At 34.2% G+C, this 19,222-nt stretch overlaps 1 protein-coding gene across 1 annotated transcript; it reads right to left on the bottom strand.

Annotated features, from left to right (window-relative positions):
• Positions 1-10,390: 10,390 nt before the first annotated feature.
• On the bottom strand, positions 10,391-12,307 carry LOC125837317 (probable pectate lyase P59). Its single transcript, XM_049516461.1, has 3 exons — positions 11,913-12,307; positions 11,512-11,835; positions 10,391-11,421 (listed from the first exon to the last, which is right to left on the bottom strand). The coding sequence occupies exons 1-3, from the start codon at positions 12,110-12,112 to the stop codon at positions 10,602-10,604; spliced, it is 1,344 nt and encodes a 447-aa protein (XP_049372418.1). The 5' UTR covers positions 12,113-12,307; the 3' UTR covers positions 10,391-10,601.
• Between the last annotated feature and the right edge of the window lie 6,915 nt (positions 12,308-19,222).

Below are 19,222 nucleotides of genomic sequence, written 5' to 3'. Positions count from 1 at the left end.
CTTTTTAGTTATGTTTTGACTATGAGGGTGAGCCCGGTAGTTTGTCTTGGCCCCCGCTAAGTACTCATGTTTAGAGGTGGTGTTGGACAAGTTGTGTATTATGCTTGAGCTTGACTCATCTATGGTATTTATGTACCATTTCTTCTTTTTTTCTCTTGCTCCCTTAGTCCCGATTTCCCCCTTTGATTATGCTTATTGCTTATGGTCATTTTAATTGCTTCCGCGACCAAGGATGTGTAATGATACGCTATGAGGCTTGTTTGGGGTTCCTTCGGGTTCCCCATTCGCCGGTCACGTCTAGGCCCTAGGCTTGGGTCGTGACAGACATCGAATCAGAAGCGATTTAAACCTTCCCCATGCTTCATGAATCCGTTCACCTTCTAATTGTTTGAAGGTTAGAATGCGATCCCTGAACATCATTAATTCTAATGGAGGAAACTCCATTTGCTCATGAGTACTGCTTGACACACTCACCTTCTCTGTTTCAAAGCTCAAACAAGCAAAATACAAAACTAAAAATTAAGTAAGTAAAATACAACTAAGAAGAACAAACATTCTACTAATCTAAAAATTCTCAAATAACACCACTCCCCGGCAGCGCACCATTTTGATGTTTGCGTAATCAAGACACAATTTTCGATGCAAGTGTCTACGATCGTACAATAGTCTAGTAACCCAACCAAGGATTAAGGTCGAGTCCCAAGGGAGTGGTCGTGAGAATTAGTAGTTAAGGGAAAACGTGCTAAAGCTAATCGTAGCTAAAGACTTTTGCGAATGAAAACATCACAAAATTAAAAAGGGTGATGTAAGCGTCAAATATCAAATGGGGGTTTGTAAGAAAGAAACAACCAAAACAGTGAAAATAAGGAAAATACAAGTATGGAGACGAGATTCTTGGGATGTGATAGGAATATGGGATAGACCAAATCATTGGGTACATGCTTTTGATAGCAAATTCATGAGTATTTGTAACTAGGCTACACTTTAAGGGGGATAAGCTCTCTCTCAAACAACTTACCCCGTTTTAAATGCGTTCCTCTCGAACACCCACTTGCTGCATGAAGAACAACCTCCGCCTAAACCCACTCAATCTCTCGAGCTGAGTGTGTGGACATGGGACTAGGGTTCACTCGCTCGAGCTAAACCTCATGTCGACCCACTCACACTGGCCATCAATTTAGTGGTCTTAGTTTTACGATCTCTCTCTCGCAAGCCGATATCACATAAATAAACTTGTATTTGCATCTACAAATTCATTAAATTCATCCACAACCACTAAATGAAATCATATTTAAACTATGAATAGACTATCAACAAGCAAGATCCATCAACTAATCTAACCCATATTCACAAAATCACACCCCAAGAATTGGAGTTTTAGCTACGCATGTAAAAGAGATAAAGACTTATACCAATATCAGTTTCCATCAATGGCTATGCAAGATTAAGTCTTAAAACAAGCCAAGAGTGGAGAACCCCAGAGACCCAAGTCTAATTCCTTGAATTTGAAACCCTTTGAAAGCTCCAAGTTCTTCAAAACCCTCTCCAAAACTTAAAGAGAATATTTTGAAAACTCTGTCTCCAACTTAATAATCTAAACACTAGATAAAATAAGATAACATTCGCCCCTAAGAATAAAACTGAACTAATATTTATAGTTTTCAGAAAATGTGCTTCGAAAGATCTTTCGGCAACGTTAGTGGGATTCGCCGATGTATTCAGCGATCCACCCTTTGGTCTACTTTGTTGCCTTTCATCATTTGCCTTCAGCATCTTTGTGTCTTGGATAATTGGGAGATGTAGCATTGTTTTGCGGAGTCGCTCGGCGATACGCCGACTGCTCCTTTTCATCGCCGATTTGCTCCTTTCCTTCAGGGCTCAGTGCACTGGAACAAAAGGCAAATATGTGATCCATTGGCGATTAGCCGAATGAGTTCGACGATTCGCAGATCTTCATTTCTTCGTTGTTTTAGCTTCTTTTGCTTCTTTTTGCTTGATAGTGTCCATGCTTTCCCTCAAACTTCAAATACCTGAAACTTAAAGGTTTTCATCAGATATCGAGATAAAACATGCATTTGAGGGCACTAATTTCATCAAAATATAGCCCTAAATAAGTCTAAATCGTGGACTCATCACCAATCTCTTCATTGTTGTAAACCATTGTTGCTTTTTCTTTTAGTAGACTTCGATTAGGAAAGGAATCTTTAGGAGCTTTGGATATTGTAAAGTAAGGGTGTTTGACCAGCTTATCAACACATATCAGTTTTAAATACCTAACAAATGAAAAATAACTCAAAACGTAAACATGTTAGTGCGTGGAGGTGATAAATAGTACAAGATATCATACATAGGTGGACATACAAGAGTTGCTTCATTCGAAGATAAACTGGTCCACTGGTATAGAAAAATAGCTAAATAGACAGGAATTTGTCTATTTGACTTTGGGATTATTGAATCAAAAACGTCAACTTGAGTCGAGACAAAGCTGATTGTATCTTTCATTGTCATATTTCCAATTTTTGATTATATGAAACTTTATTTTCCTTGCAAGAGTTGGAAAAGATAATATTTTTTTCAAAATGGGACCGAGCCTGAAAGGGCTACCTACGTATCTAACGGAGGAGAATTCAGATCCTACGTAGTTCAACTAGCTTGAATCTTTTTCAATTGGAGACGGTGAATCTTTTCTGATATAATAGAGTAACATTTGAAAAGTGAAGATCGAATTAATCGAATTTTGTTAGGAAACTAAAGACTCAAAAAGTATTTCGACACACTTTTGATAGTGACTTGATATTTGTGCTTAGGGGTTTCTAGAAAATTTCCAAAAACAGTAGGCTAGAACATCTCCAAATAAAGCAACATAATCACACAATCAGTTATAACACATAAACAATTATTACGCGTTCTAAACAAATATGTGACCCTTTTGTGCCAAGGGTAGGCCAAACGATTTGAAGGATGTGTACGTCATTTGAAATATTATATTGCTCCCCAAATCCAAATTTATACAAATTTTATGAAGAAACCGTATGGGGATACATAATAGGGAAAATAGGATAAATAAACAGTCCCACACAGGGGTACCATCCTAAGCTATGCCTCCATGGAAGTTCCTTCGATTTTGATTTCTTCTCTTCTCTGAATGCCGACGCCTTTGGATGCAAATGATAACTCATAAACATCTTCATTTTAACTAAAGTAACCTAATTAAAATAAAGTCTCAACCCCGAGGGACAATGGTTTGTCCAACGACGTATACATCCTTCAAATTTAAACACATAAATATGATCGTCTGTTTAGGCTGTGGACCGTTTTGGACTCAAGGTGGTTTTTCAAATGGGCCCAACACGCCTTGGGTATTTGGTCATCTTAGTTCAATGCGCTAAAAATGAATTGGTTTCGCTCTATGCTAGTTGACTAAGTGTTATTTTAGATAAGACCTGGTTACTCGAGTCAGATAAACTACGGGGTGAAGTGTAATAAACGACGTTGGATGACCACAAGTCAACTATTCTTTTATCACTTCAAAAGAATTTGAAACTGTTTTTTCTGAAGGACAGCCGTGGAAAGTCACACAACCAATTTTTTTTCTGATGCAAACTATTTTTCGTTTGACACAATCAATGCCATGAATACGACAATTTATAATTTACAGAAATTGAAACAAATAAGTAATTAAACAAACAACCAAATAAGTTACTTTTAAGGTTGGAAAACATTCACTACCCCAGCGGATTCGCCGTTCTGTTTTATATTTTTTAAAAAAAGAAAACGACGAGGTTTTAAATGTCGTAACTTAATTTTTAAAGTAAAATTAAGAAAAACTATTTTTTCAAAAGATTAAAATAGAAATCAATTAAAAATATTAAAAGAGGTTTGGGGCTCATATTCGCATTTTGGAAAGGATTTGAAAGCATTCAAAATGTCCGCTAATACGCGGTTATCAAATAATTAACTATTTGACTAATTTTTTAAAAGAGGCATGCTAAAACAAGTTTAGAAGAAAGATAACTTAAGACTTGGAATAATTTCAAGGTAATTGAAGTAAGAAAAATAAACTATTATCTAAATTTTAGGAAAAATATAAGTATTCAAAAAATGATAATCTTTTGGGGATTTAATTTTAGGGAAAAAACCTTGAAATTAAATAAACACACTAGCATACCAAGTCAATCAAATAACAAAAGAGAGAAGATGTGGGCGCAAGTCCTGTTTTTGTCCGTCTGGGCTATTACTTGGGCCTAATCTTATTTTTTGGGTCTTTTGGCCCAACACTTGGTACCTGTCCTAGAAATCTGATTTTTTATTAGGCTTTAGGCCCAATTCTACTTGTTCTAAAATCTAACAAGATAACAATAGCTAAAATAAAGGGAGTAGTCCTAATAATAATTAAATACAAAGTTGAAATTTGGTGCTTTTCGAGTCCATTTTCAATGCAATATACCACGTATACGGCTAACGTATATCAATGTATATTGAGCGTATCCAGCAGTTTATTTCGCTCTGAATGCCTGTACATCAATTCCAATGACCTATTCTTTGATTTCATCAATGCAGTTGACTCAATAAAGGTAAAATTGAGGTTTGGGCCAAGCAGAGAGATGCGAAGGAAAGCCTTAAGAGTCCATAAGAGACTCGGGGGGAGGTTCATGCAGACAAAGGGTAACAAGGAGTTAGGATCATTAAAATCAATAATTAAATAAAGCAGACATGAACTATAAATTAATGTAAAAATATAAAATTTCAAGGCAGAATGACATCACCAAAAGAATAAGGAGTAATTAAGATGACCACACCTAAATTGTAGATTCAATTACAATAAGTGCATCTTAAAGTTGAGACAAACAAAATTATAACTAAGTTACTGCCAACCAATCTTTAATACCAAAAATAAAAAAGCCAATGCAGAATTAAAAGACCCATTCTGCTAAACAAAACAATGAGAAGTAGCTTCACCGCTTCTTGCATTATCTAAATCGAGGCAGACCAATAGTGACTCAAAACTCTCCAGAGAAAATAAAATTCACTTTAATAAACTAAGCACATATCAGACAATCACATAACAATAAGAAAATAACATAAAAATCAAAAGACAGTAAAAAAAAGAAGAAGGAAGTGGTCAAGCAAAATTGATGAATATAAAGTGAACAGTACTACTCTGAAATATTGAAAGAGGCTGCTTAGCTTTTATGGAGCAACATACTTAAAGGAATACAAGTTCACTATAAGATGCGCTTGAAATAATCAATACAAAGAACCCAACAAGAGTCAACTTACGAATTCATCGTCTAAGCTATTTAACTCGAACAAACAACATGGATCAAAGAGGAAACCAAGAAGATGGTCAAGACTAACAAGGCAACAAATGATGATTCATATTCGAGTACACCAAACATCAGCATACGAGATTGAAACAATTTAAAGCATTGAAACTAAAACAAGAACTTTTCTATATTTTAAAATAGAACAGTAACTAAACTCTTAGGCAATACCTAATGAATTCTTAATCGATACTAAACAAAAAGTATAGAACAACCACGAATCTAACAAAAACAAATCTAAGAAAAGACTTTTATCTCTTTCTGGGTAGCGAACTGGACGAAACGAGCTAACCACGAATACGATTTCTCCACCAAAACGAGACAACAGAGAGAACATCGAGCTTGAAAATGGAACCAAAATTTGAGTATTGATCTATCTCACTCGTCTATTTCGGGTCTATAATATTTATCTCAAAACCTTTGTATTTTCTCTATGATGTATCTAATTTATGAATATCGACTCCATTTTTTCTAACCTTTTTCCAACTCTATTTTTTTCAACCCCTAACAAAGAAGAATATGGGGCTATTTATATGAGGGAATTAGGGAAGATTTTTTTGGGTGGAATTCGGGTGAAATTTGAATGAAATTCAAAATTGAAATTCAAAAACCTCTTGAAGATAAGACTGAAAAGATGGAATTAGTATGATCTTGTACAATTCCTCAATGGAATGAAAAGGAGAGTCGCTCGATCTGGAGATGAAGAACGAAGAGGTAACGAGATTTCGACACCTAGATGATTTTTCGTACGGAGAGGAGAGGACGACGCGTGAGAGTGTGTTCGGGTTGAGATTTTGATTCGCTGGGCTGCTGCTGGACTGGATCGTGTACTGCTGGACTGGTCCACGATTTTCTGGGTCATTGGAATTTTTGGAAAATAAGAAAACGAGTTCAAGGGTCTGGGTTGTTGCTGCTGTTTGTATTGTTTTACGCTGCATTGGTATTGTATTATTGTTGTTCTTTTGTGGGAAAATAATTGGGTTGGGAATATTAGTGGGCTGGTCAAGTCTTGGGCTGCTGAAAAGTTAGAAAAAAAGCCTAAAATTTGATTTATTAACCAAAAATTAGGTGTTAAAAAAGAGATGGTAAATTTTGCAATTGCAAACATGGTTATTGGATTACAATTATAGCCAAATGTAATTTAATCCTATGAATAAGGCTAGGACTTGAATAAGACGAATTAATATTAATTAATTATTGAGCTTCTTAATTTCAACGAAATAAAATAATTAATTTAATTATTTATTAATAACTCAAAATTACAAGTATTAATTAACTAAATCAATTAACCAACTATTTAAGTAAAACTATAATCTGTTTTAGACGAATTTCAAATATTCATAAAATATAATAATTATACACATATTTATATAAAATAACATATTTATTATTTTTAAAAAAATTATAAAATGACTGAAATTACTTGAAAATAACTTGAAAAAATGTTTGAATTTTTATAAAATTAATTATTCCAAATTGTTTGAAATTAAAGAAGCTCGAAAATTTATCCATATCGTGGAGGGTCTAAATTGGGTGTCAACACTACCTCAACCTTCCGACCTCGAAGAAACCATGGACAACCCAATTAATCATAAAACTTGCATTTTACAATTCATAAGCTCTTAGTTGACATTACAACCTTAAATTCTTTTTTTTTGCGCAAACTCCAAATTGTCACAACCCGTTTCAACTTAGCTTTGCTGCTAAAACACATATCTTTTTCTAAATCTTTTTTTGCATCCTCGGACCAAACAGAACAACATTTCATTTCGAATTCACGAGCAGAGATAAGAATTTCTTCCTCGTTCTCCAATGTTGTAAAGTAATGTATATCATGATTTCACATTTCAGATGCATCCTGATCAAATTAATTTTGAAGATTTACACCCACTATCTTTATCACATTCACTTTCAATGGCTTGACTCTCTCCATCATCTTCTGAAGATTCATCGTCCTTCGAATTTTCATTGCTTTTTTGAGCATGTGCATCATTACACAAATCAAAGGTAGCTTCATCTTCTCTATAGAAAAAAACAAGTTAATTTCATGAAATACATAAAATGAAAATAATTAATTATTCATGCTACTAAATAAAATTAGTTTTTTTATATGAAAAGATTACTCTACCTGATTTCATATTGGTTGTGGCTACTCTCAATATGTCTTTGACTATTCGAGCATTCATTAAATGATCGATATCCATGCTCGTTAAGGCCTACACCGAATGATTGATGGATACCATGTGTTGCACTGTATGCAAATTGAGGTTGATTTATTGTGAAAAATCCATAATTTTGAGCCAATAAATTCATATGATAACCATGTTGATCATTTATTCGAAATAGATTATCTTGATTTATTAGTCTAGCCTTTATATACATCTCCAAAAGATTTATATCAATCTGCTTCAAAAATTTATGAGGAATAGCAAAAAATTGAAGCAAAGATTGATCAGTCTCAATTTCAAACTCATTAAACCTTGTAATGTTTCCTTGAAACGAGCATGGATATTTTCCAGAAATATCCAATTGAATATTTTCACCATCCGTCCCCATTTTCTCATGCAATAATTTAATTAATTCAACGTAGTTGGTTGAAATAGACATGCTAATAATCATTATGGTACATTTGTTATATCGAAATTCGTTCATTTCATTGATTATTTCACCACCCAAATTGAAAGCAATCATCACGTTATCTTCAAAATTAGCCATCGAAAAATCCTACACCAAAAAATAAGATGCATTATAGTAATTAAGAATATTTTTTTATAAATACATTACAATATAATGACAAGCCATACCTATTAAAATTTTCTGAGTATTGATTCAACAACCAACACATAAACAAAAGCGTTGTAGAAAATAATTGGAATGTGCTAAACATTCTACACAACCATTTCTTATAATGATTCGTGGTCAAATTATAAAAGGAACTTAAGCAGTTTGTTGTTACTGTCAGTCACATTTTAAAGTTAAAACGTAATGTATAGTAACATTTTATTGGCAGATCAAATCAACAAGACATCTTCACAGTCCCGTGGCATGATTCAATAGAATCGTTATTCTGAGTAACGTTCTAGTCTTAAAACGTGACTCATAGTAACGACTTTAATGTCAGATTTCGTACAAAGATTTGCAGGTGGCAGACGTGTGATTTAATTTGACATAATCGTTACTAAGAGTAACGTTTTACCTTTAAAATGTACTTCGTAATAACCAAATTTGGTACAAAGATTCGAAAGTGACAGATTTGCAGAGACTCGTTACTGAAGGTAACATTTTAAGCCTAAAACGTTATTGCCAGTAACGTGACAGTAATATAAATCTACTTTAACACCGTCTACCCATTGTATTTTGATCCATTTATTCTTAAAAAGAAAATATAGACTAATACGTTACTACCAATAACGTTTATACTAGTTTTGTAAAATTTCAAAGTTTCATATTATTTTGGTGAATTGTATCAAATAATAGATTATTTTGGTCAACTCTTCGAAGTAAGCTCAAGAGAACGAGCAACTAATGCTTAATCAAAGCAGTCATATCAGTAGTAATAAAGAAGTAGATAGAAAGGATGTGGAACAATTAACATGTGTCCAACAGTCCACTGCGATTGCTAATGTTGAGTACCGTATACCACTATCTTCAGATTGTACAACAATGGAGCACAAAAAGCAACTCCCTATTATTCCTCATATAGAGAAAGATTCTCCTATGCAAGACCTACATGAAATTATTTCACATCAGTTGCATGAGGTTAATATAATTGAAATTAAAGAAAGCAGGGTTGATGGGGTGGAGGATAAAGATGAGCATAATAATAATATCAATTCTTTGAGAGAGATACTAAGTAAAGGAATGGAATTGTTAGAACTCAAAAAATTGGGCACACCATATATACAAATAAATAAGTGTCAAAATAATATGGAATCTACAACAAGCAACAAAACACCGAGAACAACAACCAATAATCCAATAAATTAAATTGAAGGGCAAGGTGGCAGGTAGTCTACAATAAAGGGACTGTTACCTGAAGTCGACATCTCCGATATGACATGATTAGATTCCAGATCAAATTTCTTTGACAGTGGTATTAACTCCTCTGTAGCTTAACCTGTTAAGAATGAAGAAATGGAAACCTAACTATGTTTTAGAGATGAAGATTGATCCCTCGAGACTTTTGATGCTGTCCATCGGTAGAAAAGGAACCTCTGATTTAGTGGTAGAAGAAGTCTTCATTGAGTATGAATTCATGGTATTCGTGAGACTTGTGAACGCCTAAGGTGAATCTCTACTCGGCCGAGAAATTGTGCTTCCAAAACCTTTAGTGCCAGCTTGAAAATCTCTTCCATGGTGACTTTTCGAGCTTCCAGAGCTACTGTTCTTGTCTCTTTCCTTTTTAGTTTTGTCTTCTTTATTTGTGTTTGATTAGATATTGCCTAAATTAAATTTGGGCTTGGTCACTTTTGGACCGAAGCCATGTAAATTGTTTACACTATTTTATTTTTTTAGTCAATAAATGTGCTCGACCCAATCCATTTGCTTTAATATATATATATATATATATATATATATTTGATTACTAAAAAAAATACGTGAGCACTGTGTCATTAAAGATGTGTAAACACACATTCAAGACATCTTAAACCACTAGGCTATAACAGCTGATTATGTCAAGGGTGTCCAAAATATGTTATTTAATCATTTCGTGTATAATTTTACTTGTATATGCGGTATTTTTTTTCCGATGCAGGGTGTCCACTTGGACACCTTGACATACATGTGCCTATGCCCCTGATAATATGATCGTTATATATTTATTGATTCAATATGATATAGCACATTCAAAGAAATAAAATCATAACTATAATTTAATGCAATAATATTTGCGCATCACGGGGTACTATAGTAGTATTTTTTTTTAAAATTAATGTGGAGAGTTGTTAAAAGCAAAATTAACAATTAATGGTACTATTATGAGTTTTGGCATGCTAGATGTGTTCATGTTGAAACAATTCTCTATTAGAGAGTTTAGATCATATTAAAAGAAGAGATAAACATATATAAAGAGCTATCTGTTGTTATTTGAAACGAAGAGTAAAATTGTTTGAACTTACATAGAAAAATAATGTAAAAAATTAAGGCTTCATTGAGGAGAAAAAAAAAGGTAGCCGGTATGAACAAAAAAAAATGAAGGGTAATAATTTAGTGAGAGAAAAAAATGAATTTACAATTGATGATCTAGTTGGATACAAAAAAAAATTAATTAGTGATCTAACAAGGTTTTCCTGGTTTGCAGGCAAGTACACCTGCAAATCTAGTCATCCAAGTGACATCTTCTGCGGGGGCAGCTGATATTCCATCATAAAAATCTTTGTGTTTCTTGGACCAATCTGGATCTCCTGATTCAATGAAGTATGCACCATTCATGAATAGATTTCCCTCTGATCTCCATGTCCATTGCATCCACACTGATTCTGGATTATACTCCCTCTTTGTTACCTGCTTCTTGAAGATGTCTGGAGGAGCGATAAAACGATTACCCTGTGTAATGATAGTGGGATGCATGCTACCACCAATGGCATACATATTCCAATGAGTATAGTCATTGTTAACAACATGTATATATCCCCATCGACATCTTGGCATTCTTTGTACCAATCTCTTCCCAAAATGATTGAAAGCTAATGTGATTTGCATAACTTGATCAATCGAAGAACTATCACTTGCACCAAACAACATAACTTCATTGTGATCGGTGAAATGTCCATTTGATATAGTGATACCTGTTGATCCTTCTACAGCATCGATCAAACCATCATAACAACGTTGCATAGACACATGATCAATCCATATATTGGATGCACCGAAGATTGAAATACCATCTCCATCACTCTTTGTACGTATCCCAATATGGTCAACAGCATCCCGAACCATTCCACCATTTCCCTCAACAATGTCATGAATGTGAAGTCCGTGGATGATCACATTCTTGATGTACTGGAGGGTTATACTAGCGCCTTTAGTAATATGAACATTAACACCACGAGCATCTATCGTCTTGTCACTCTGCATGATCATCTCCTGGTGCAACCTATTCAAAATAATGAGCATTTTCAAGTTGAAATTCTATTTGCATATATATATATATATATATTTATGTGTGACTAACTTGACTACTTACCTAATGTTCATACCCCTTTTAAATATGATCCACAATGGCTCCTTTTGGATAACAGCGTAACGAAGAGTTCCGGGTTTTGGATCGTTATAATCATCAGAATTATCTGTGACGACATAGAATTCACCATTTTTGCCACCCGTGACCTTAGATCCAAATCCCATTGCACAATCTGCTAATCTTTTCCTATTGTCTGCCCAATTAGGGTCACATCTCCAACACCTATCAATTGGATTTGTGACCATGCAAGGTCCACGGTACTTTTTTGTCCCTAGCCCCCTCCTTGTGCTATTGGTACCTTTCACTTCCTTTAATTCCTTCATCGTGCTGCAATACAAATCATAACGTAAATATAGTACTTAAAGACGATCACCATAAAAAAATGAAGAAAAAATAAAACTAACTTGCGAAGTTTTTGGTTAAATGCAAGTGTGACATTTTCAGGATGTGGCTCGTAAATTTGACGGGCATACTCCTTTGCTTCTTCTGCTCTCCTCCTCCACACCTTGTCGTAGTGACCAATATGAGCCATAAGGCACGGTATTATAGTAGCAAAAGTGATACATAGAAATAGAAAGGTATACTTTATCTTAGGACCTCCCATCTCTGCTTCTTTTTAATATATAGGTTTTTGATATAGATATTTTGTTTTTTTATATTTTTTTTAACCTTCCTGTTGTTGTTGTTACGAGGGTCAAGGGTCGAACCTTAAAATCTTTAGCGGTTCTGGCCCTTTATCGACCGGCCGTGACAACAAGAAGTTTTATTTGAACTTAGGGCTCGGTCTCAATTAGACAACAACTATGAAAGATTTCTTTTTTTCAATTATGAAGTGTTGTTTAAATACTATTACTTGTGATTAACACTCAACGCATGATTTCTAAACTTACGCTCAATCACTTGTTTTAAAACTAAATCTCCATCACAATTTCATTCCTTATTTTATGTTACATGCTCTTTGCTGCAAAGGCATTGAGAATATTTCGCCAAAATTAAACTAGTCAAAACATAATAATTAAGGGAATGGAGGAAAAATAATACTGACAATTTAAATCAATAAGATGATTTTATTCATTTTCAATTACAAATAAATTAGATAACAAATTCCAACACTTAGATTTGTAATTTTAACTTCATTCAGGGGAAATTGATTTTATCAAAAACTAAAAAAACCCCTTAAATTAGTACCATCTAATATCTATTCTTTTATATTAGAGTTATTATAATTGAAAATTTATGACTTAATTATCCATTTAAATGATTCTTTCATAGAGCTATTACATGGTAATAAGAATAAAATTAATTAATTTATTAGGAAAAAAAAAGGAAGATATACCACTACTAAAAATCTGCTTAAAAATGATGAACATAAAAGCGACGGACGGCGTCGCTCCAAAAAGTGATGCCATTTGCCTGTGCCCACGTGGACACATTACTATTTATAATTTTACATTATTTTTTATGTCCACGTGGGCAAATATATATGTTTAAAATACAGTATTAAATAGTCTAGGGAGGTAATAGGTCCTCATGAAAGTTTAGTATCGCAACAACAAATTCTACCAAAGTTGGGGTATTTTTCAGACCCTTATCCCGAACTTCTATCAGGCAAAGCGTTTGGTTTCCAAGTTAGGATTGACGTATGATAGAATTCATTGTTGTGTTAATGGTTGCATGTTGTTTTACAAGACTCATAGTGAATTAGAAAATTGTAAGTTTTGTGGACATGCTCGTTATAAGAGGACTCCGGCTGGAAAGATGGTCCAAGTTAAGGAGATGCATTATCTACCTCTCATTCCTAGGTTAAAGAGATTGTATACATCGATGAGGTCTGCCCCACATATGAGATGGCATCGTGAATATAGAAGGTCGTCGGGTGTCTTGTCTCATCCATCTGATGGTGAAGCATGAAAGCATTTTGATAAGGTATATCCTGATTTTGCTAGTGAACCAAGAAATGTTAGATTGGGGTTGTGTGCAGATGGCTTCACACCATTCTCTAATGATGCTTCGCCTTATTCATGTTGGCCGGTCTTTCTTACTCCATATAATCTTCCTCCTGAAATGTGCATGACCAGTCACAACATCTTTCTAAGTTGTGTTATTCCAGGTCCCCGTAATCCAAAAAGTTTGATTGATGTCTATCTACAACCATTGATAGATGAGCTCAAACAATTGTGGTTTGAAGACGTTTTGACTTATGATATATCAACTAAGCAGAATTTCGTTATGAGTGCTTCTTTAATGTGGAGTATATATGATTTTCCTGCATATGGGATGTTGTCTGGTTGGATGACAGCTATAAAGCTAGCATGTCCGTATTGCATGGAAATAGTAAGGCATTCATTTTAAAGCATGGCAGAAAAAATACATTTTCATCGCCAGTTCTTGCCAATGGACCATGAATTTAGAAAGATGAAAAATGCATTTAGGAAAAATAAGGTTGAAAGTGACCCCCCACCTTCATTACTCACAGGGCATCAAATTTGGGAGAGAGTTTCTCAGTTACCTAAAGTTACAGAAGCTTCACCTTCTAGACTTCCTGGATATGATGTTGAACATAATTGGACCAAACAAAACATATTTTGGGAGTTGCTGTATTGGAAGGACAATCTGTTACGACATAATCTTGATGTGATGCACATTGAAAAAAAATATTTTGACAATTTGATTAACACAGTGATGGATGTTAAGGGTAAGACAAAAGACAATCCAAAAGCTAGAATGAACATAAAGGAATATTGTAGGAGAAAAGAGTTATGACTGCAGGAATTACAGAATGGTAAAATAGTTAAATCCAAAGCCAACTTTTCATTCACATTGGATGAGAAACGTGAAATTATTGAGTGGGTTAAAATTTTGAGGATGTCGAAGGGCTATGCTTCGAATTTAGGAAAGCGGGCAGATATGAATGAAGGAAAATTGATAGGTATGAAAAGTCATGATTGTCATGTGTTCATGGAAACTTTAATTCTTATCGCTTTTAGCCATCTACTCAAAAGGATATGGAAACCATTCACAGAGGTCTTTTGTTTTTTAAAGATTTGTGTTCTGGAAAGTTGTTGGAGAGTAGTTTAGACAGGATGGAGAAAAATATTATTGTTACTACTACTAAGTTGGAGAAGATATTTCCATGTGGTTTCTTTGATGTGATGGAGCATCTTCCAATTCACTTTGTACAAGAGGCCCGCCTCGGAGGTCTGGTCCAAACAAGATGGATGTATCCATTTGAAACAATCACTAAGCTAAGTTATATATATTCACCAAGTCTTCTATCAACATATATATACATATATACATGCAGAAAAACTGGCAGTTCCAAGCAAATGATTAAGCAAAGCGGAAGGATCTAAGGATCAGTTGTTCAAGGTCATATTGAGAGAGAAACTGGTGATTTTTATTCTTATTACTTTAGTAATTATGTCTCATGTAGGAGAAACATGACCAATCACAATGATTAAGGCGATATTGATCATTTATTTTCACCGATATCAATTTTTAACCAAAATGGTTGAGGATCTAAAAGGCGTGGAAAGCGAGGCTTCACTGATATGGAAATGCAATCAGCTGTGACACATATATTTCTTAATTGTCCAGAGATTCAACCATATGTCAAGTAAGTGTTAAAAATATGTTATCAAATCACATATTAATAAGTGTTCATTAAATAACGAAATACTTGAATGTAAAATGATCAGCTTGTTCGTAAACACATGGGGTAATGAAGCCATCTATACAGAATTTTCCAAACGGCTGAGGAACTATGTAAGTGTGCAATCACTAAGTATTTAATAATATATTCATGTTATACTAAATTATATTACTTGAAATAACAATTACGTAGGTTTACGATGAATACTCAAGTGTCCAACATTTGCAATTAGTGAAAGAAGTAGCACTTGGATCTGAATCTCAAATACTGACAATGAATAAGTATTGTGTCAATGGTTTTAAGTTTCAAACTGAAGAAGTTTTTAGGAACAAGAAAACAAATAATAGTTGTGTCTACATACAAGGTGATGCTGATGGTACTGGCCAAACTATTGAATATTATGGTGTTATTCATGAGATTATTGAAGTGAGGTATTCACGTTGGCCTAAGAAGAAAGATTGTGTTATTTCGGTGTGAGTGGTTTGACCTATCACATAGAGGTACAAAGGTGGACCATTAACATAATATAATTGAAGTTAAGCACACCAGGAAATACATAAGTTATGTTCCTTTTATCATTGCACAAAATGCTAAACAAGTGTCTTACGCTCCATATCCATTACGTAGAGACAAAGCTGATTGGTGGGTTGTTATAAAATGTAAGCCCGTGGAAAGAATTGAAATTGACAATGTCTTATATGTGGCGTATCAAAATGATGTTGCAATTGTTCAACAACAAGTTGATGTTGAATTGGAAACCACACTACAACATCCTCAACACATATTAGAAAAAGTATATGATGCTGAGATACTGAATGTTGAGGAAGAAATATCCGAGAGTGAGGAAAATGAATCATTTGATGACGAAGAATGGGACGATAATGAAAATGAAACAACTGAGGAGGAAGAATGGGAGAATGATGGAATTGAAACAAGCGAGGAGGAATAATATAGAATGAAAGTTAGCTAGTATATATGTCAGTTAGTGTATTTTGCTAATTTTATTTAATTTATGATTTATATATATATATTATACAGGTAAATTTGCATACAAATGTCATCAGGCGGTGATGGTGATAGACATCGCGAGCATCTTGGAGTTAGCCAGACTAAACATGCTAAAAAGAAGAAGTCTAGGAGACCCATAGATCCTGAGGATATTGCAGGATATATTTCTTCTGCGTCAGAGCGCATCAGCCATGATACTCATATATTTGTTGTTCCGTTTGGTACGGCGGATCCACGACAATATTATCCTAATTACGGTCGATCATTTGGTGCTTCATCTACTTCACAGGCATTGCTTCCACGACGCTACGAGGACCTACCTTTACAGGCTATTCATCGAGCACGACCATTATCGGTAGGTACTCCATCTCCCACAGGTACATCTCCTCAGTTATCTACCATGAAGATTGGAGATTCTAGTAGCGAGCAGTCAGATGCTATGGTCGGTACGCCTCCATTAACTCAGCGTTTTGTGCATCCTAATGTATCACCTTCATCTAGACCTAGTTCTACACCAGATGATGAGATGCCTGTTCTAGATCCTGGCCAGAATGACAGACTTGGTAAAGTCATGATTGAGTCAGATGGATCATCTTACGTTTATTTTGTTATCTATTTGTTAGTTTATTTTATTTATTTCTTATACTTTAATATATTATTCATGAACTAACATATTTATTATGTGTTTTGCAGGTGGCATCCTGCAAAGGATGTTTCCCGGGCTTTAAAAGACTATGTTAGAAGACTTATACACATGCTTATCACTCTTGGAGCGAGATTCCAAACAGTACACGCTAGACGATGTTTAATAATTTAAGGTATATATTTTTTGGTTAAGTTTAGACTATGTGTACTTGGGAGCCGAGGTACAATTTGGTCATTACGACCACATTTGAGAGGAGGGAATCCGCCAGACTGTCTAGCTTGCTAAAGAAAGTTCGGGATAGTGGTGAACGTCCGAATTGTATGTTACATTGCCTCATGTTTTTGATGAATTGGGTCTTTATTGGAACACAGACAAGTTTAAGGCAATGTCTGAACAAGCCAAAAAGGATAGAGGTAATCTTAAAGGTGGCTCGTTGCACACTGGAGGTGCAAAGTCCGTTGGAACAATTGCAAGACAGATGGTAAGTTCTAATTCAAATTTTTAAATAAATAATTAGTTGATTCATATATATCGTTATAAATTTCAGTTTTTATTTATAGAAAAGAGAATTGGGACGCACTCCCATGGGACTGAAGGTTTCAAGAAGACTCATGTCAGGAAGAAAGAAAATGAGTCAGATCAGAATGTGTGGGTGGAGAAAAGGGCTGAACGAACTTTTGTAAGTTATTTAATATGAATATTATATATTAATAGTGAATATATTTATGATATGTATATATATTGATGTCAATTTTTATATTTAATATGAAGAATGAGTTTCATCAGTATGTCGTTGAGAATCTAGTTAGTTCAGTCGAAATGACACCTGAAATGTCCACCCAGATTTGGAAAGAAAAAGTGGTAGGGGGGACACACAAGGGTAGAGTCTATGTTCTAGGTTCTCGAAACGATGTAAGACGACTCCAGTCAAGCTTAAAAGGTATTGGATCATCACGTCAAGCTGAGTCACTTGACGGTGTTTAGATTACTGCTATGTCGACTCAAATAGCACGACTTATATCAGCACTGGCAGAGTCAGAGCGAAATAGAGTAGCTCAACAACAAAGCATGAGTGAGTCCATTCAGCAAATCAAAGAACAAGTGATGAACCTCGCTCATCGACCTACTACTTTGGCTCCCAAGGACACCGACGACGACAATGATGAGGATGATTATGTAGATCCCACTCCCTAGTATAGATCTCTGGACATTTATGAACTTTTTGAAATTTTGAAACGAATTTTGAAAGACTTTATAAGTCTTTAAATTGTGATTTAGATACTTTTGAATGTTATTTTAAGTTTGTTGTTTTATGTTTTGTGTAGATTGTTTATAATGGTGTGTGTTTGATTGAGCTGAATAGTGTAGAATTGAATTGAATTGCATTTGCATGTGGGAAGCAGAAACTGCCAGTTTCTACTGTCAAAAAAATTACAGAAAAAGCGACGGACAGCGTGGTTTTGTCCGTCACTTTTCTGGATTTTCCAAAAAATAATTTCCAGAAAAGCGACGAACATGGTCCTTTTGTCCGTCGCTTTTCTGGGATTTTCAAAAATAAAATTTCCAGAAAAGCGACGGACTGCGTCACCTTTTGGAAATTAAAAAAATTGAAAATTAAAATAAAGCAACGGAGTCCGTCGTTTTTTTTTAAAAAAAATGCTAAAACAAATAGTCAAAAAGCGTCGCATTCTGTCGCTTTTTGGAAAGCGTCGAGCCAAAAAGCGACGGAAGTGACTGAGTCACTTTTCCATCGATTTTGACCAAAAAATTGGCCGTTGTTTTTTGGCAATTTTTTAGTAGTGTACATTTATTTGATAGTAGATAAATAAAATAAGGAATTAGACATTTAAACGTAAGGATTAACTTAAAGTTTTTCTTCCACTAAAATCATGTAATTTTCTAGTGTAAGTGCATTATATGTAGAACTAACATTCAAATTAACATAAAAATAGTGAATTTATAAAGAAAAAAAGAGAGAATTTCATAAACTTTCCCGTAAATTAGACTTTATAACACTCAACTCTTAAAAGTTATTGATCCGGCTCCCCTCCATTTCGTCAAGTGCACGTCTAGATTAGAGACATGTGTCATATTTAAAGTTTAAATGTCAAGATAATATTATATTAACAAATATCATAACCATAGTTAAGTCAACTAATTTTAGAAAATTACTCTCCTAATTTGGTAAGGATTACAATATATTCTATACAAAATTTGATATTTATTAATATCATTAATTTCATATTAAATTTTTTGTATTTAAATATTAAATTGTAAATTTTTAGTTTAAAACCAATTATTTTTAAATGATAAAATATTACTATTCTGTGTTCTTTTAATTACTTCTGATCAATTTCAATGTTCTCCTTTTTTTGGGATCATTTTTCAGCTTATTTAATTCTGCTAAA

Source organism: Solanum verrucosum, unplaced genomic scaffold (assembly GCF_900185275.1).
Source record: "Solanum verrucosum unplaced genomic scaffold, falcon-dt-bn FXZP01000130.1, whole genome shotgun sequence".
NCBI lineage: Eukaryota > Viridiplantae > Streptophyta > Magnoliopsida > Solanales > Solanaceae > Solanum > Solanum verrucosum.
The sequence above is the reverse complement of the archived record's forward strand: the minus strand, read 5'-3'. Positions and strand labels throughout refer to the sequence as shown.

Excerpts from the sequence above, each read along its gene's own strand:
- LOC125837317 (XM_049516461.1), bottom strand. The coding sequence starts at position 12,112 with ATGGGAGGTCCTAAGATAAAGTATACCTTTCTATTTCTATGTATCACT. Across the intron at positions 11,836-11,912 it reads TTTAACCAAAAACTTCGCAA|CACGATGAAGGAATTAAAGG; the intron begins GTTAGTTTTATT and ends TTTGTATTGCAG. Across the intron at positions 11,422-11,511 it reads AAAAGGGGTATGAACATTAG|GTTGCACCAGGAGATGATCA; the intron begins GTAAGTAGTCAA and ends TATTTTGAATAG.